The sequence below is a fragment of the Leptinotarsa decemlineata genome, unplaced genomic scaffold, assembly GCF_025532065.1.
Source record: "Leptinotarsa decemlineata unplaced genomic scaffold, Ldec_3_MD MMD2_tig00004274, whole genome shotgun sequence".
NCBI classification, from domain to species: Eukaryota; Metazoa; Arthropoda; class Insecta; order Coleoptera; family Chrysomelidae; genus Leptinotarsa; species Leptinotarsa decemlineata.
Window position 1 is genome coordinate 1750 of NW_027412605.1, and position 18924 is coordinate 20673.

At 34.4% G+C, this 18924-nt stretch overlaps 2 protein-coding genes and 1 pseudogene across 3 annotated transcripts; all 3 read right to left on the minus strand.

Moving 5' to 3' along the window:
* Positions 1-574: 574 nt before the first annotated feature.
* LOC111509845 (uncharacterized) lies at positions 575-3997 on the minus strand. Its single transcript, XM_074178661.1, has 4 exons — positions 3425-3997; positions 3140-3358; positions 1986-2650; positions 575-1926 (listed from the first exon to the last, which is right to left on the minus strand). The coding sequence occupies exons 1-3, from the start codon at positions 3495-3497 to the stop codon at positions 2271-2273; spliced, it is 672 nt and encodes a 223-aa protein (XP_074034762.1). The 5' UTR covers positions 3498-3997; the 3' UTR covers positions 575-1926; positions 1986-2270.
* Positions 3998-4000: 3 nt separating this feature from the next.
* On the minus strand, positions 4001-18398 carry LOC141483807 (intermembrane lipid transfer protein Vps13-like). Of its 2 annotated transcripts, none has more exons than XM_074178660.1 (4): positions 18003-18398; positions 17763-17938; positions 4284-4531; positions 4001-4229 (listed from the first exon to the last, which is right to left on the minus strand). In XM_074178660.1, the coding sequence occupies exons 1-4, from the start codon at positions 18304-18306 to the stop codon at positions 4019-4021; spliced, it is 939 nt and encodes a 312-aa protein (XP_074034761.1). In that variant the 5' UTR covers positions 18307-18398; the 3' UTR covers positions 4001-4018. The 2 variants fall into 2 exon arrangements, with proteins under 2 accessions (XP_074034761.1, XP_074034760.1); XM_074178659.1 differs by having other exon boundaries at positions 4004-4229; positions 18000-18398.
* On the minus strand, positions 5796-8050 carry LOC141483806 (ubiquitin carboxyl-terminal hydrolase 10-like; annotated as a pseudogene).
* Positions 18399-18924: the final 526 nt, after the last annotated feature.

Consider the following 18924-nt stretch of genomic DNA (forward strand, 5'->3'; position numbering starts at 1 on the left):
TCACTATCATTTCATTTCAGGTTTATTGTTGCTTAATATAATTGTTATTTTCAACTATTCTTTTTTAATTATTCTTTTTTACTTGTTTCAGGGATTTCAAATCATTTAAAATAGTAGACAATGGAAGTCCGAACTAGTGAAATTCATCACGAAACATTGTCAATCACCTTCAAACAAACGTTATATTGGAGTCGTTGTTTCAAAAGGGCTTTTTTTCCAGTTTGTTTGCATGATCTACACCTCTTTGTGAAGAGTTTATCGTCGTTGTCACTGCAATATCTGCTATGTGAAAAAACTATTTTTTCAGTAGAAAGAAAAAACTAGACCTTTGTGATAAATATAAGTTTAAAGTCTTTTTAAAACAATGAAATTTTGGCACAATAGTTTCGGAATGTATTTTGAAAGCAAAAATCATAAAATGAAGTGAGGTTTTTTCGTAATTTGTAATATTGCTCGTTACTTACACATAGCAGGGATTAATTGTCATTACTATGTACATAGCAGATGTTGCTAGTTGTCTTTTTGAAAATAATATCATCATGTTTTGCGTTAAAATTTAAATAAAGCAATAGAAAAGGATTAGAAACTAAATTTTTATTTCAAAATTACAAAATAATATTCAAAGATGCGGCAATGCATCATAAAAGGCATGATAGTCACTTTCCATTACCTTCTTTAACTCTTGTAAGTGATCAAATTTTTGCTTTGTTATTTTTATTGGAGCTGAATATAGTTGCTGTGGTACAGATGGAATCTCTGCAGATTGTATTTTATTGCGACTTTGACGAGGTTTTTCGAATTCAATCCAATCATCGCTGTGATTTAATTTGTACTTCATGATGCCGGATGGCAGATATAATAATCCACGTATGTCCGTTACTTTTGCCTCTCTTCCAGGTCTTATTGAACCGAAATTGCCCTTAACATTATCGTAGTTTTTGAAAAAAGTAAAGTTCAAGTTATGTACCCTGTATGGATGATGATCCCTTGCCTGCCTCATTCTACTAATGTAGTCACATGGTGCATAAATTGGTGGCTTAAAATATGCTTCAAGCGATGAATGAACGGAATCAGCCTCCATCATAGTATGTCCACGTTCCAAGATCAGCTGCTCTATGGTAATATTAAAATTTTTGGCTAAATTATTAAGTGCACTTGAAAGTATCTTATTGCGGTTCTGATACCCGCATCCATCGGATATTAAAACAACATGTTTGTAGATTTTCTCTTCAAAAGTTTGTTCTATATAATGAACTATGCAAGTTGTGAATTCGTTTGATGTTACACCTCCATTGCTTTCATGCCAAACATAAAGATCCACAGTTTTGTCGTTAAGTGCGTAAAGTGTGAAGTTATGGATTTGCAATTTCTGTTTGTAATAAACAGCAGAAGCTTCTAACTTAGGTGCCAAAAGGACACTTTGCAAGTCCATTGTTATGATTAGATTTTCATCTGAGGCAGATTCTTTTGCGTCTGGAATATTGCCTGTTTTCCACGAGCAACATAGATCACACTGATCCTTCCTAGGTTGGTGAATAGCAATTTTTTCAGACTTTAATATCGTTGTAAATAGTGTACGTGATACTGGCTTTGTGTTCCTTTCTGTGCAAAAATTAACGTATACTTTGTAAATATGGAGGGTTGATCTAAATACAGATTCAAGGTACATTTTCGTTGAAGAGCTCCGACAAAAATGGCTCGGGACCTTTGGCAGGTCTTTCAACCACTGACGAGCTTGCATTTTCATAGATTTTGTTACATTCAATTTAGCGTGGTTTGTAACATAATCTTCATCATTGTCTTTATTCTCTTGGTTGTTGCTTGAGACTTGGGTATGATGAAAATTGCTAGTCCATTTGTCAAACATATTTCGCCCCAAATCAAAAGTATGGAGTAGCATTGTTCTACATACTAACACTTTTTCACCTGTAACAACATAACAGATAAGAGATGAAGTCATTTTATTAATATAAACAAGATATTACCAGTTTCCAGTGGTAGATAACAGGAATGAGACTGCTTCTTACGATTGTCAGTTTTATTGCTATTTTCCTTTCTTCTTCTTTTTATGTCTGTCGTCGAAACTAAGCCCCTAAGGTAAGATTTTCTTGAATCCCAGTTTTGCAAACTCCAAAAATAATCGAATGATTTCTTTCTTAGTCCTTCCGTTACTTGGTGACAAAGAAAACTTTTGCTTGCCTTTTTTCTTGATGCTTCATTATGACAGCATCTACCTTTCATACATCTCTTCTCCCTTTCTTTGTCGTGCCTTATAATTCCCTTTTTGACCGGGTGTACCCTATGTAGCTCTCACCTCTTAGCCTTTTTAATTTAGTTACTTCTCGAGATCTACGCAGCCTGTTTACATTGCTGCTAGCTTCTGTAATGATTCCCCTTTCAGTATTTTGCAGATTATCTTGAATTTCTTCGTCTAATATTTCCATTTCGGCATTAAAGTCATGATTGGAAATATTTTCGTCATATCCAGAGCTGTCCAATACTTCTTTGTCATTGATTGGGATTATTTGGTTCTGACTTTTAATTTCATGTAGTATAATATCAGGAGGCAGCGTAAAATTTTCATTAACTGGGACCTGAAATGATATAATCGGCTGGGCATCTGCATTGGCTACCTCAGAAGTTGTTTCATCTATAATATAAAACACGTATTATTGTGAAGTTAATAGTTCTAATTAAAAGTCGAGTTGAAAGTAATGTAGGTAAGTATTACATCCTTGTACAGTATGTCCGGCGATGGAACAGATAAAAGGGCAAACAGACCTAAATTTTCATTTTTCAAGGAAAAGTAATTTTTTATAAAAAGTTTTGCTTGCCGAGAGAATACGATTGTCAATGAAATAAATTAAAAATTGTATACAGAATGTCGCAAAAATTAAAAAATTAGGGTACTTTATTCTTGTAAAAAATTGAATTTTCAACTTTTGGGACAACCTGTATAATTATAAATTTTAATCACTTCCATATCGACAATCGTATTTTCTCAACGACCAAAACTTTTTATAAAGAAGTACTTTTCCTCGAAAAATGAAATTTTTGGTCAGTTTGTCATCTTGTCTACCCTATTGCCGGACATACTGTATACCCACAAAAGCACTAACAAAAAGTAGGTACTACTTACGACTAGTTACATTGCGAGGGTTAGTTTCATTAGAGCTCTTAAATAATAATTTGCTTAATAGTTCATTGTTCTCCTCTGAATCCGATAAATTATCATGGGCAGCTTGAGACATGCAACTACTCCCGTTTTCAGGGGTCTTGATCCTCAATAATTTGCTTAGAGGTTCATTATCCTCATCTGAATCCGATAAATCAGCTTCAAAAGCCTTGCTAGTTGGTGCTTAAAGAGAAAACCGAAACACCACATTACTCAAAACCAACAAAAATGACAAAACGTGCAACTTACCAGATTGGCGGTCATTTGGAGCCTTATTACGTTTTGATGCCATTTGTACCATTAATATACCACGAGAACACATTTTTCATTCGTAATAAACAAGACCTTATTATTGAACTGAGAACAATGCCAATGACGCGGACTTTTTGAGGTTATGCAATCTCTGCTATGTGAAAAAATTCTGGCAGTCACGTGGTAAATTCTTGGTAAAAGTTTATGCCATGTGTTAGTTTTAGCACATAGCATTAATTACATTTCAGTGTTTCGCATAGCAGATATTAAATAACAATGTTTACCGGTCTTCTGGAGAGAAATATGCACATGGCATATTTTCGTTTTATAGAAAACAAAGCATATATTTCTATATGATAAACAGGTCAAATTGGCCAAAAACTCACATAGCAGATATTGCAGTGACAACGACGATATTTTGAAATTGCTTTCTTTCTGCCTTTGGAAGAATCTCACATTTTTATGCATAAAGATTCAGAAGTAGAAAGCCGAAACCTCACTTTCCCAAAGATTATTAAAATGTTTCAGAATGAAAGTATAAAATTCATTGAAAAATAACCAATGTACAAAGTTAACTGACAAATATTTAATTCAGTTAGAATTTACCTGAATTGGCTCATAAAAGAAATCTTCTACCCCTTTCGTAATACCTATCACAAGACCATATGGATTTCCTAAAACATCTAATCCTAAAACCAAAACGTAGAGTTGCTTGACAGCTTGACCCACATAGTGACGGGTAGCTTCGGAGATTAACTGTCTCTTTGTCAAAAATGTATAACTTCTTTCAAAGTATGCCAACCTGAAAAGTTTTTTTTTTTAGTTTTATTGTATAATCTTGAGTTTTGATACTCACTTGAACACAACATCCTGCATATCAGTGAGTGTAACTCCCAACCCTTGAAGTAAAACATTAATGAAGTCGGGAGTTGATGGGCTTTGGTTCGAACTTGCTCCTATTGCCATCGAGAAACTGATATGAATTTTAAACGGTGAGAAATGTAATAAATCATAGAAACTCTTCTGCTCTTGAATGGACTGAGAATAAGCATGTGAATATAATTCTTCCTTCAATAATTTCATATCAGCCAAAAATAATTTTTTCTGTAACAAAAGAAACTTTCAAACTGTTGAAATTCCACGTACCTTCATACTTTTTTATATATTCATATAGATATTACTGGAGTTTTTCCCAGTACCAAACCGTTATTTTAACACCTCGACATGTGTTTCGATCACCAAGAGGATGGAATCACACGTTAAAAGGTAAGACCGCGTTAGTCCTTAGCTCGCACCAGTTTCTCAACTTCTGAGAGTTGTCGTTCGTATGGGGACGACAGCTGATTAACGGATAAACAGATTTCAAACAGATTTTAAACAGATTTTTTTAAACAGGAAGATCAAACTAATCATACTTACGAAGCTATCCTTATTTATACCATAGATGCCTGTTCTAGGTACTTGCGTCTTGAGTGTCTTGAATTAATTTTACAATTTGCCTTATCTACTTGCCTGAAATTAATTTCACAATGTGTCCTTATGTAATAGTCGAAATTAAATGTAAGGACTACGATGCAAAATATTATGGATAGACAAAAAGATGTACTAAAATAAGATATAAGGAACAATTAGAACATTATATTTTGCAACAAAACCATTCCCTAGACTTCAGTTCATTACGATTAGTTAGACAAGTTAACAACGATAGGCATCTAGATGCCTACAGTGTAGAAATAAGTGAACATAATAGTATTATGAATAACGATGATGGACCAATACCTAATAGCTTGTTAAAATAATATTTTTTATTAGATTTACATGCCTACTACATAAAGACACATTGTGAAACTAATTTAATACTAGTAAAGCAATATTGGAAATTAATTTTATTTAACTTTTTTTTTCAACAAAAACACATCTGTATTTTATATTATTACATCATGTCATAAATTACATCAAAATGAAAAAATAAAAAATTCATTAAAACCAAAAAAAATCAAATTCTATAAAAACTAAAAAGATAAATTCCATAAATTTCACATAAAGCAGCAACCTTATTTAGATAGGATCAAATCGTTTTTCCTGTAGAACAACAAATAAGGAACTCGCGTTCCCTGGGGTTTCAATACGTCTTCTTCTTGCATGGTCTTGACCGAAGAATCGTCGTACCTAATCCAGCAGTAGTTGCCGACATGAAAGGCATCGGTCACGTAGTAGTGTCCAATGTTGGCATTTTTGCCTTCGTGGTAAACGACGGCGAATAGCTTGTATAGCTTCTCTCAGAGTTGGGTCGGATACAGGAAAAAAGGATCCGAATACGGATACGGAGACTTTCAATGTATTCGGATACTTTTTAAAAAATTACGGATATACTTTCACCCAAAAATGTACTCGGATACAAGTATTCGGATACTTTTTTCGGATACTTTTACGGATACTTTTAGAGTTAGTTGAAATAGTGTTTCAATGTATAAAGTAAAAATACTAGGAATGAATATCAAAAACAAAAAGTGATAAAAAAAGATTGGAAATAAAAGAAACTCGAAAAACTGTTTCTATTTATTTTGTAAACAAAGAACATTTCAGTGAAAAAAATATATTTTTAGCTTTTACCACATTGTTCGCTAGATGTGACATTTTTATCTTTAATAGTACCTTTGAGTTTGAATTTGCCTTCGTCAGTACCAATACCTCAAAGTCTTCATCACTTAAATGTTTTCTCTTTGGTGTATCAATCATAGTTGCAAAAGAGAAAAGTTTTTCTACTGGTGCTGACGAACGTAGGGATGTATTATACTTGAGTGACACTTTTTTTAATATTGGGTATTCATGTAATATTTGTAAATTCGTTCTTTTGTCTTTTGTAGTTTTATTGCTAATTCACTGGTACCCTCAGTACCCTGTTCGTTCATAGTACTACTATTCCCTACAGTGCCTACTTCTTGGTTATCTTGGGAATCCGTGAAATCAAAAAAGTCGTCTACACGCTAGATGCTGAATCCAGACCGTAAACTGGGTTGGATGAATCATCGCATTCATCGTTCGATATGTAGTTCAAGTTCACACAAAGCAATATTGAATTTCTTCGTTGAAAAAATGCAGTAAGACTTTAAGGTAAGACTTTAAGGTAATTATTGAACAAATTACATATTGCCATTGAGTCATAAATATACTAATATTATTGGAAAACTGAAAAACAACTAAAATTGAAACGAATATTTTATTTTTAATTATACAGAGTTTTTAAAAAATGGATGCAAAAAATTTTCACAAATGAAATGAATTTTATCAGGGTTATTTATAAGGAATGGATAATTGATATGGAAATTATGAAATGGCCACGCACATACGACATATATTCCGATTCAATGAGATTGATTGGTACTTGGTATCTTTCAGGGAGGTAAGGCGGTAAAAGATTTTACCGCGGTAAAAGATTTTACCGTCTTACCTCACCCCGTTTTCGAGGATGCTGAACTTTGAGTTTGGGTGTCCCAACCCCGTAAACGGAAGAAAACAAGACCCAAGTGGGGTCTACTGCACATTTTTGATATATGAGGTACTCTAATAACTCATTTTTTAAGGTGCCAAAGTACACCTTTGAATTTGAAAAATATCCGAATAAAGCTTTCGAATACATATAACGTATCCGGATACTGTATCCGAATACAGAAGTATTCGAATGCAACCAAACTCTGGTTTCTCTGTTGGAGACTGTGTTTTCGACGATACCAAAGTCGAATCAATCTTCAAGTCGAATAGAAAATCCAAAGTCTTGATAATCTTCGTGCAACGGTCGTGGCTGTATTCCAAAAACTTCAGATGCAAAATAAGGATAACGGGAAGTTTGCAAAGCGTAATTTGCTCCCACGCTTCGACCTTCTCGTTTGTTTTCGACGAAGTCAGTTCCTCTAAACTGTTCTTGGAGACGAGTACCTTAAGCGCATCTGTGACAGTCTTCACTTTCTTAATGCTGAGTGGCACGATGAGGAAAGGTTGGATATTATCAGTAATGTGGTCCCCGTTGCTATGAATGCACGACTTCAGTTGCCCCCCGAAGATGTCACTCATCGGTGTACTGCTGAAGTCGATCCTTCTGGTTGGATGTCCTTTATTTTTCGATTCCATTATGTTCCATACATTATTTGAATTATTGCTCAAAGCAGAGTCAACGAGAGGTTTTTCACCAACATATTTAGCTCAAACATTTCATCATTGAGTCCATTCAAAAGAAAACCTAGAAACTCTAACGCATCTCGTTGTCTACCATCGATCCAGTCAGTCTACATGTTATGCAACATTTTATAAATCCACGTCGGACCGAATGGGATGCCAGTGTTGAATAAAACTTCTTGATCATTCCTGGAATTTTTATCTACTCTCCCGTCTTTCGTCAAAATGTAGAAAGTGTTCCACAAAACGTTACATTCCAAATATAACCGGGGTAGATGTCATTCTCTCGTACGAAGATATGTTTTTACTCAGACTGTTTAGAAAGTTGTAGAGTGGTGGTCATGCTATCAGGGCTTGCAAAATCGAGTTGATATAACAGTAATTGTTTGGAATATTACTGGAGTTTTTTCCCAACACCAAATCGTTATTTTTAACACCTCGACACGTGAATTATATTTCTCGTTCACACAAAAGGGTTTTTAAAAACTTTTTATTTGAACAGAGTAACAACTAATAACTATGAAATATAAGTACTGGCTATTACAAATCAATTGCACCTATTTATATATAAATTATTGCCGACTTTGCAGATATCAGCAAAATAATTGATGTCGTCTTCGGGTCATCGAACAATATCCTGCTGATGTAAGAGGTTATCGAACTGTAACTCGTGTTTCGATTACCAGGTGATCATCTTCAAAGAGGAAGATTAACACTGAGAAGTAATGCGAGCTAATCTTATTTATGCTATAAAGGTAACACATACAGGTAAACCATCCAGGCGTATCAACCATACAGGTGTACCAACCTAAATTAATTTTACAATTTTGCCTTATATATTATTTTACAATATATGTTTATATAAAACAATTTTCAGCTATATAAAAATTAATTTCACAATATTGCCTATCCAAATTTATTTTTGCAATGTGTCCTTATGTATTATTATGTATTAATTATGTAGTAAACCCAACAACATTATTTTATTTTAACAAGCTATATAGTATGCTCTTTGGTATAGGTCCGCCATCGTTATTCATAATATTATTGTGTTTACTTATTTCTACACTCTCATAGGCATCTAGTTGCCTGTTTTTGTTAACTTGTCTAACTAATCTTAATGAACTGAAGTCTATGGAATGGTTTTGTTGCAAAATATGATGGGCGACTGCTGATTTTTCAGGTCTTTTCAGATCTTCATACCTACTTCCTTGAAAATCTTTCTAAAGTTCCTCGTATATTGGTGGTATGGAACTGAGATGTATTTATCTTGGTTTTTGTCCTTTCGGAAAGTCGAGATTTCGTTCATTCTTAACCTATAAACTTCTTTTTCCTTATTACGTCATCTACAATACCCCTCGAGAAACCGTTAGTGGCTGCTATTTTCTGTATTGTACGCCTTTCTTTTGTGAACCTCTCATGTGTTAGAGGGAAAGTCAAAAGACGATGTACTAAAAAATTCAACCCAGCACATTTGTGCTGTCCACAGTGATGTGAACTGTCAGGAATATACCTACCTGTACGTGCTTGTTTCTTTTCTAAATAAATCGTATTCTGACCCTCCATATTGGCTCCTCATTACGAAAACGTCAAGAACTGGTAGTTGTCCCTTATTTTCTAACTCATACGTGAATTTTATTGATGGACATCTATTATTTAAAATGTAAACAAAGTGGTCAATATTCGATTTTTTGGTATCGAATATCGCGAAAATATCATCCACATACCTTAGCCAAATCCTAGGAAAATACTTCGACTTTTCTTTGGTTTCCATTTCGAATCTGCTCATGAAACAGGTCTGCTAGGTAGGGGGACAAGGGGTTTCCCATGGCCGTTCCTTCCTGTTGTTCATAAAAGCAACCTTCTACCTGGAACCGATTTTGTTTCATACACAAATTAGTAAGAGAAACAAATTCATCGGTTTCGTTATTATTGAAATTGTTTTTCTCTAGTAATTCCCTGAGGTATTGCAAGGTCTGTGGAATTGGGATGCTAGGAAATAAGGAACTAACATCAAAAGAAACCAAAATCTCACCTTGTTGCAGAACCACGTTTTTGTATGTTGTATGAACTCAAAAGAGTTTTTTATACTACAACTTGGTTCCGCAATAGACAAGGTTTCAAATTCTTTAGTGAGCCACTTTGCTATCTGGTAGGTAGGAGCTCCAATAGTGGACACGATGGGGCGCATTGATTTTCCCGGTTTGTGGATTTTTGGGAGGAAATATAGTTTCGACACCGTTGGGTTGGAAACTTGTAACTTCCGTTTCAGTTGAGGGGTAAGTATGTTGTCGCATTTCTTAAGGACGTTTTTTACTTCCGCAATCTATTTGGTAACGGATTCCTGGACAATTTCGCATACGGTCCGTTAGAAATGAGAGTATTGACCCTTTCGTAGTAGTCCAATTTATCCAGAATTACTACTTTGTTACCTTTGTCGGCTTTCAAATAAAAAACGTCCTTTTCTCTCAATCGTCTGATAAGTTTCTTTTGGTTTTTATTGTTGTTTATTGAATGCTTCCGTTTATTTGTTATCTTGTTCTTGAAGATTTGATTCCTGACCTTTTCTCGAACTAGTCCCTTCGAGGAATCGGGCATATATTGAATCGAACTTTCAACACTAGCAACGATATCCTCAAGAACTTTCCCGGAAGGCGGGATGCCAAATTTCAAACCGTTGTTCAAAAGGTTGATCTCTTCCTTATCAAACGATTGTGATGAATGATTTTCAACAATATTTATGACTTTCGGAGTGGTTTCTTTCGGTTTATGCTTAGATATGAGGGTTTTGAATTTCTTATTGAGCGTACACATTTTTCTGATATATTTTGATTCAATCATCCGAAACATTTGTCTCTGAAAGTCATTCCATTGTACGTAATCATTTTCGTCTGATCTATATGTTAGTTTTTTTTACATATTTGAAAGCCGACAAAGGTAACAAAGTAGAAATTCTGGATAAATCGGACTACTACGAAAGGGTCAATACTCTCATTACTAACGGACCGTATGCGAAATTGTCCAGGAACCCGTTATCAAAGATAATTGCCGAAGTAAAAAACGTCCTTAAGAAATGCGACAACATACTTACCCCTCAACTGAAACGGAAGTTACAAGTTTCCAACCCAACGGTGTCGAAATTATATTTCCTCCCAAAAATCCACAAACCGGGAAAATCAGTGCGCCCCATCGTGTCCGCTATTGGAGCTCCTACCTACCAGAAAAGCAAAGTGGCTCACTAAAGAATTTGAAACCTTGTCTATTGCGGAACCAAGTTTTAGTATAAAAAACTCTTTTGAGTTCATACAACATACAAAAAACGTGGTTCTGCAAGAAGGTGAGATTTTGGTTTCTTTTGATGTTAGTTCCTTATTTCCTAGCGTCCCAATTCCACAGACCTTGCAATACCTCGGGGAATTACTAGAGAAAAATAATTTCAATAATAACGAAATAGATGAATTCGTTTCTCTTACTAATTTGTGTATTAAACAAAATCGGTTCCAGGTAAAAGGTTGCTTTTATGAACAACAGGAAGGAACGGCCATGGGAAACCGCTTGTCCCCCTACCTGGCAGACCTATTCATGAGCAGATTCGAAATGGAAACCAAAGAGAAGTCGAAGTATTTTCCTAGGATTTGGCTAAGGTATGTGGATGATATTTTCGCGACATTCGATACCAAAAAATCGAATAATAACCACTTTGTTTCCATTTTAAATAATAGATGTCCATCAATAAAATTCACGTATGAGTTAGAAAATAAGGGACACCTACCATTTCTTGACGTTTTGGTAATGAGGTGCCAATATGGAGGGTCAGAATACGATATATTTCGAAAAGAAACAAGCACGTACAGGTAGGTATATTCCTGCCAGTTCACATCACTGTGGACAGCACAAACGTGCTGGGTTGAATTTTTTAGTACATCGTCTTTTGACTTTCCCTCTCACACATGAGAGGTTCACAAAAGAAAGGCGTACAATACAGGAAATAGCAGCCACTAACGGTTTCTCGATGGGTATTGTAGATGACATAACAAGGAAAAAGAAGTTTAGGTTAAGAATGAACGAAATCTCGACCTTCAGAAAGGACAAAAACCAAGATAAATACATCTCAGTTCCATACCACCAATATACGAGGAACTTTGGAAAGATTTTCAAGGAACTAGGTATGGAGATGGTTTTTAAAACATGTCATACACTATAGAGCTTTTTGGGAAGTCCAAAAGACGAAGTCGAGAATTCGGAAAAGTCTGGAATTTACGAAATTGAATGTAAGGACTGTGATGCAAAATATTATGGACAGACAAAAAGATCTATCAAAGTAAGATATAAGGAATACATAGCACACTTAAAATATGGAAGACCTGAAAAATCATCAGTCGCTCATCATATTTTGCAACAAAGCCATTCCATAGACTTCAGTTCATTAAGATTAGTTAGACAAGTTAACAAAAACAGGCAACTAGATGCCTATGAGAGTGTAGAAATAAGAAAAACACAATAATATTATGAATAACGATGACGGACCTATACCAAAGAGCATACTATATAGCTTGTTAATATAAAATAAAATAATGTTGTTGGGTTTACTGACAATACATAAGGACACATTGCAGAAATAAATTTGGATAGGCATTATTGTGAAATTAATTTTCATATAGCTGAAATTTTTTTAAATAAACATATAGGTACACATATATTTTTCTCAAAAAATAATTTTTAATTAATAAAACAACGATAAAAATAAAATAAAAACAACAATAAAAATCAATTGGCGCTCCGGGGCGACTTCATTGATTCCAGTGGCGCATTTGCTTTTTTAGCTGCAGGAAAACCCGAAAAACCTGCAGCACCACATCATCATACATATATTGTAAAATAATAGATAAAGGCAAAATTGTAAAATTAATTTAGGTTGGTATACCTGTATGGTGAGTACGCCTGGATGGTTTACCTGTATGTGTTTGTTACCTTTATAGCATAAATAGGATTAGCTCGCACTAGTTCTTAGTTTTAATCTTCCTCTTTGAAGATGATCACTTGGTGATCGAAACACGTGTCGAGGTGTTAAAAATAACGATTTGGTGTTGGGAAAAAACTCCAGTAATATTCATTACTACACCAAAGGTTCCAAACAGTGCCTCATAAGTAATTGTTTTCATTAAGCAGATTCCTTAGCTGCAAGTTCACTGCCCTACCGTCGATCATGTATGTAGATAGAAACATGCCCATCCTATAATAGTCTGGATTTATAAACTGGTGGGACCTTCTGAAGAGCTTGAAGGGGTATATGAGAAGATTGTCCTTGAACTCGTTTTCGGCGTCCTGGTCAATAGCGACTTCGTCGAAATTGTTGGCGGGTTCAGACATAGGCGGATGTTGGTGGTTCATCGTCGGGAAGATCACAGTGTGGAGATTCGGCTGTTTGTTGAATCACTGCAAAATTTTCCTGGGTTTGAACATTTTTCATCTTCTGCATTTGTCCTTTCATGATGTTGAAACTGTTAGTTAGGGAACTTCAAGTCTTCTTTCACAATTTTTTTAGAATTGAAGTCTGATTTACTCTCATTAACGTTTGAATAATTTTCAAAAAAAGAAGTTGGGGAGAAATCTGTTGAATCAGGAAACTTAGTTATATCAGACCAGTTTTGTGGTCTAAAGAAATTCAAGACTTTGAGAATGAGAAATAATGCCTAGAATTGATGTAGCATTTCCTCTCTGAATTGCAAAGCTGATTCGTTGTATTAGAAATGATCTTGCTCTAGAATCGCCTGTTACTATAATTAGTTTTCGACCAATATTTCCACTGTTTCATTTTTTCAGCATATTCAACGGCCTCACCAGATGTTTGCGAAGTTGAATTAAGTAAGAGCGAGCCAAGGTATTGACACAGATGAAGTCCCAAACCAAAGGTTTTCCATGTCTCCAAGGGATGAAAGACATTCCATCAGGACGTTTTCCATTATCTCGGCTAATTCCAAGAGGTTCAATCACAGAAGAGATATTGGCTGTTGACAATGCACGTTCAATTATGTCATTTACTGTATAATGTCGGGAGAAGCGACCTGCACTAAATTTACAACTGAGGTCATGAGTACCATTTTCATCAACAACGAAACCGCACCGACATTGGTGCTTAACATAAATCAAACATCCTAAACGAATACCTATTGAAATTCTGAAACTATCGTCGTCTAATAATGTTCCCAACGAAGCAACGGGAAGTGCGTTGAGCCGGCGCCAGATTCCTTAGTTGTTACAGCTTTGAGGCCAGATTGATCTGTAAGGGAGTCCTTAGCTGCAACCATGAGTTCTGTAGATAGCATCTGCAATAAAGGAATATCCCAAGATTTTTGAGAGGCCTTGTTATCAGGTATTGGAGCATTTGATTTTTCCATCCATATTTTTTCACCTTCCAAATAAACTGAATGATCAATATCAGAGAAGAAATTTGGTAAAATAGAATGAATCAGATGTTTTACATTATTGAAGGAGGAGAGAAAAGCTGGCAAAGCAAGTGAAGATAATTGTCGGATGCCAATACCACCCAGATTCATCGGAAGCGAAGCTTGGATCCATGATTCGTTTTTGAAGTTATTATTGGTTATTTGTTCCAAGATTTCTTGAAGTGCTGAATCGAATTGTGCTAATTTGTTTCGACATCGCCATGTAGGTATACTTCTTAGGGTATACATTCATTTAGGAATTGCTGAAGAGTGCTTCAGTAAAAAGTATCCAATGTGAGCAGGAAGGCTCTTGATATGTGAGGCCATCAAATTTAGGGAAGTTGTTTTTTGTCTTAAACATTCAGCCAAAGATTCTTCTGAAAGTGGTGCACCAAGTAAAGTCAATTCGTACCTATTAATTGTTCTTATTCCAGGAAGTGATCTGTTGAATTTTTCTATTATTGATGCATCTTGTGAATTAAACAATTCGCATTTTTCAAAATTCAATTTCAATCCAATTTCTTCAGAGGACGATAATATATTTTTGAACTGACTGAAAACTATATCCGGTTGACCACCTAAAGACCCATCATCCAAGTACCAAGAGTTGAAATCAGTTTGAATTCATTTCGTCAGACGATCAATGCATAAGCAGAAAAGTGCAGGACCCAGGGGATCTCCTTGTTGAACTCCTCTTTCCGACATGATGACATTGTCTCCAAAATTCAAAAAAGTTGGTTTTTGATAACACTGGCCGATGAAGTGAAAAAGATGAGGTGTCAAATTCATGATTCTTTCTGAAAATACTCGTCTGTGAATTACGTTGAATGCGTTTTGAAAATCTAGTTTCAGAAAAATGGTTGAAGATGAGTTCGGATGCTGCCTTATGAAACGGCGTGCTGCGTGAGCGACTACTTCACATCTTCCGGAAGTTCCAAATCCAAATTGTACGGGACAAATCAAGTCCCCGAATATATTTTCAATGGTGAAATAAGAAATTTTGGCTACCAAGCGTCGAAAAAATGTGCCATCGGCAATAGGTGTTATACCACCACATTTCTCCTTCAAAGCTTGTAATGAAGCACCATAAAGAATTGGAACTACTTCCGAATTAACTCTGCCAGCAAGTAAAAAATTACATAGTGATATCAAAGAGTTTTTCACATTTAGATCCGGAGCTTTTCGATAAAAGATCTTGGAACTGTGAAGGTCTTGGAGAATCCAGCCCACCAGATGATCCTGTGCGAAATGTTCTAACAGCACGTAAAACATCAATTTCAGTTACTCGAACCAGGATTTCATTTCCATTTCCTGGAATGTTGAGTTCTAGATAGGTATTCTCAGAGGGATGTTTTGATTTGAGTAACGTAAATGTTTCATTGTCAAAAGTAGTAATTGAGTCAGTCGAAGACAAAATTCGTACACCCGAAGTAATAACACCATCAGAAACTTTATTGATTATATATTCACTTTTATTTTGTTTTATTGGTGGTTTTACATTTCTGGGGAGAAACTTTGAAAGATTGTGGGCGTTTTTCATATTCCTCTTAATTATTGAAGTGATGGATTCTTTATGTGTTTTTTTGGCGAAACACAGTAACTTTTTCCAGATGTCCAGAGAATTTGCTTCAATACAATTGTCTATTGTGTTGGCTAAAGAATCAGCAACAAAGATCCTGGATGATTTAGGAATTCTCTTCAAAATGCTCACATTCTGTTTCAGGTATGCTAAATGAGCATTCAATTTTTTGGAAATAAGATTTTCATTAACGTTTGAAGATTCACTGGTATTTTGACAAAAAGGGGTTGAATGATGTTGTTTTCTCATGTGAATGTCAACACCACGCTTCGTTTGGAAAATCCGTTTACCAAAACTGCACTGCAAGTTTGAATTGGTTTCAGGACATACAATAATTACATTTCCATCTGAATGACAACTGTATTGACTTTCTTGACTTGTCATTTTTCATGTTGAGAAATGACAGATTTGAAAATTATATAATTCCACAGCAAATAAATGGGTTGCACGTGAAAAATTTGGCAAAATGATGTACTTTACAAAGACGAAGTTCTTGATGATAAATTTCAACAATATTTTCCTCAAATCAATATATAAAAATGAAATTTTTCATGAGCGTTGAAACTGACACTGACTAAAGCTGTTTTAGTTCATCTGATATGATTTTTTATACTTTCGTTGATCGGTATGTTGAAGTACATACATGTCGAATGTTAATAGTTTAGTGTTCACGCTTTTTGTCATTGAGATTCTGTCTGTGAGTTTCATTAAATATTTTTCTCATATAATATTTTAATTATTAGATTTACTTGACTATTACATTAGGACATATTGTAAAATTAATTTAAGACTAGTATATAAGGCAATATTGTGAAATTGCTTTTATATAGCTTATATTTCAATTAATAAATTTACCTGACAATTACAAAAATACACATTGTAAAATTAGTTTAAGACTAATAGATAAGGCAATAATGTGAAATTAATTCAAGATACTTATGACGCAGGTACCTAGAACAGGTATCTATAAATATAAATAAGGACACTTAAATAAGGACACTTTTGTTAATAGGATAAGTTTGATCTTCCTCTTGAGAATGATCACATGGTGATCGAAACACGTGTTGAGGTATTGAAATAACGGTTTGGTGTTGGGAAAAATAGAAATATTCATTAATACATTAAAGGTTCCAAACAGTGCATCACAAGTATATATTCATGAATTAGTTATATATTATAGTTATATATCCATATATATATATATATATATATATATATATATATATATATATATATATATAAATCAAGAATAGATTAATTCGTGGACACAACGCTCAAAAAAACGGGGGGGCAAACCGCGGACACATGTTTCCGGCTATTGGCCTCATCAGCGCGGTGCAGCCGTGGTTCCAACCACAAATGTGCGGTTGGCTCCTGTTGTTGACTCCGTGCGTTTGTGTTGTTTCCTGATTTCGGCAAACAAGTGTTGCCCATCTTTACACTTGGCTGCACCGCGCTGATGAGGCCAATAGCCAGAAACACGTGTCCGCGGTTTGCCCCTCCTTTTTTTTGAGTGTTGTGTCCACGAATTATGCCATTCCTAATTTGTATCATACACACTCGATAGAATCCCTATCTGTATATATATATATATATATATATATATATATATATATATATATATATATATATATATATCAAAAATGGAACAATTAGCGGACACAACACTCCAATTGTGTCCACTAATTGTTCCATTTTTGATTTGTATATCATACACACTCGATAAAATCTCTCTCTTGAGATATTCAAAAACTTTCGATATACATTATTAGTTATTTTCAATTTTGGAATTTTAAAAAATGATTTAATTTTGGAGACATTATTCAATACGGCATAATATCGCCAAAAAGTGTTTCGACAATTCGGTAATGTCCGAAACGTTTTGGAGATACAGAATAAAATTCGATTTCTTTACATTTTTTAGAATTTTTCCCTGCTATGCATATACGCCAACGCTTGTACACACGAACCAAGTAATATACGAAACACATAATACAGGCACACAACATTCTATTCGAAAGTATTTTATTTCTCCGAGAAACATTTTCGCCAAAAGTGACTAAGTATTTCACTCAATTTGAAAAATACATTTCTGCTCAGTACTTAATGTTTCTGTATCATAAAATCAGTTACTTACCTCGTCTTCATCGGAATTCTCAGATTGTTCTAATAATTCCATAATAGCATTAATAAAACCCATATCAACTTTTACATGGAATTCTTGAACCAAAACTTTGAAATATTTGAACTGTCGAATCTGACTATTTTTCAGTAATAGTTGCACAATGCTCACCTCAACGAACGGTTTAATGCCTGAAATAGATTAATAACCATAACACATATAATAATCAGTTGTTGGAATACATTTGATTACCACTATTAGCAGTTATACTTCTTGATGGAGTTATAGGTGCCAATACCACAGGAAAAACACAGTCAAACATCTGATTATCAATTTGTAAACGATTTATTTTTGCATGCAGTTGCATCTGACTAGGACTGGTTTTTATTTGAACCCAAAATCCATTGAGAAATGATCTTCTAATTTTTCGTTTGTGCGGTTTATGCATAAGCTTGGATTTAAAGTCTACTTCCGTTTTTGTGTCAATAGCGATGCAACCCAATTCTGTTTCGGGCTCAATTTCGATCTTTCTAATATAATCTTGATAAGCCCTCTCCATCTGAATCGATTCTGTTGGAGGCAGATGTTTGAATCTTCTACTATTTAATTTGCTTGTTTCCCATATCACACCTGAAAATATCAGAAATATTTGTTTTTCTCAAACAGAAGTTATATAGGAATAATGTTTATGATCATTGTTCATATTTGAATTATTATGATTTTTTTCTAAATGAATTAACAAATGTTTAATAAAATCCAGCCACACAAGCTTGTTTCCAGGATACTCATTCAGGGAATATGACTACAACTATTGGTTGATTCAAAAGATCATTTATTTTATCAAGAGTTTTATCAAGTTTCGGTTATTTTTTTATTGAAGGAACAAGCTACGGTTTGTATCAAATCAAGAAGTGAATACTGTGTCCATCTTCGTCTGTCGTCGTTAGTCGTTTTCCTATCCTGTTTTTAGTGGTTGTTCATGAAAACACCAGTTGTCGATATAATTATCGATGTGAATACTTTTGTGAATCAAATCATACATTTTTGGGAAAGAAAGTTTTTGTTTTTCTACTACTCCAAAAACTTTCCCAAAAATTAATCACTCCTAAAAATATAACACTTTCAATTGAAATATAATGGATATGTGACGGAATGTACTGATATTTGTTGAAAATTC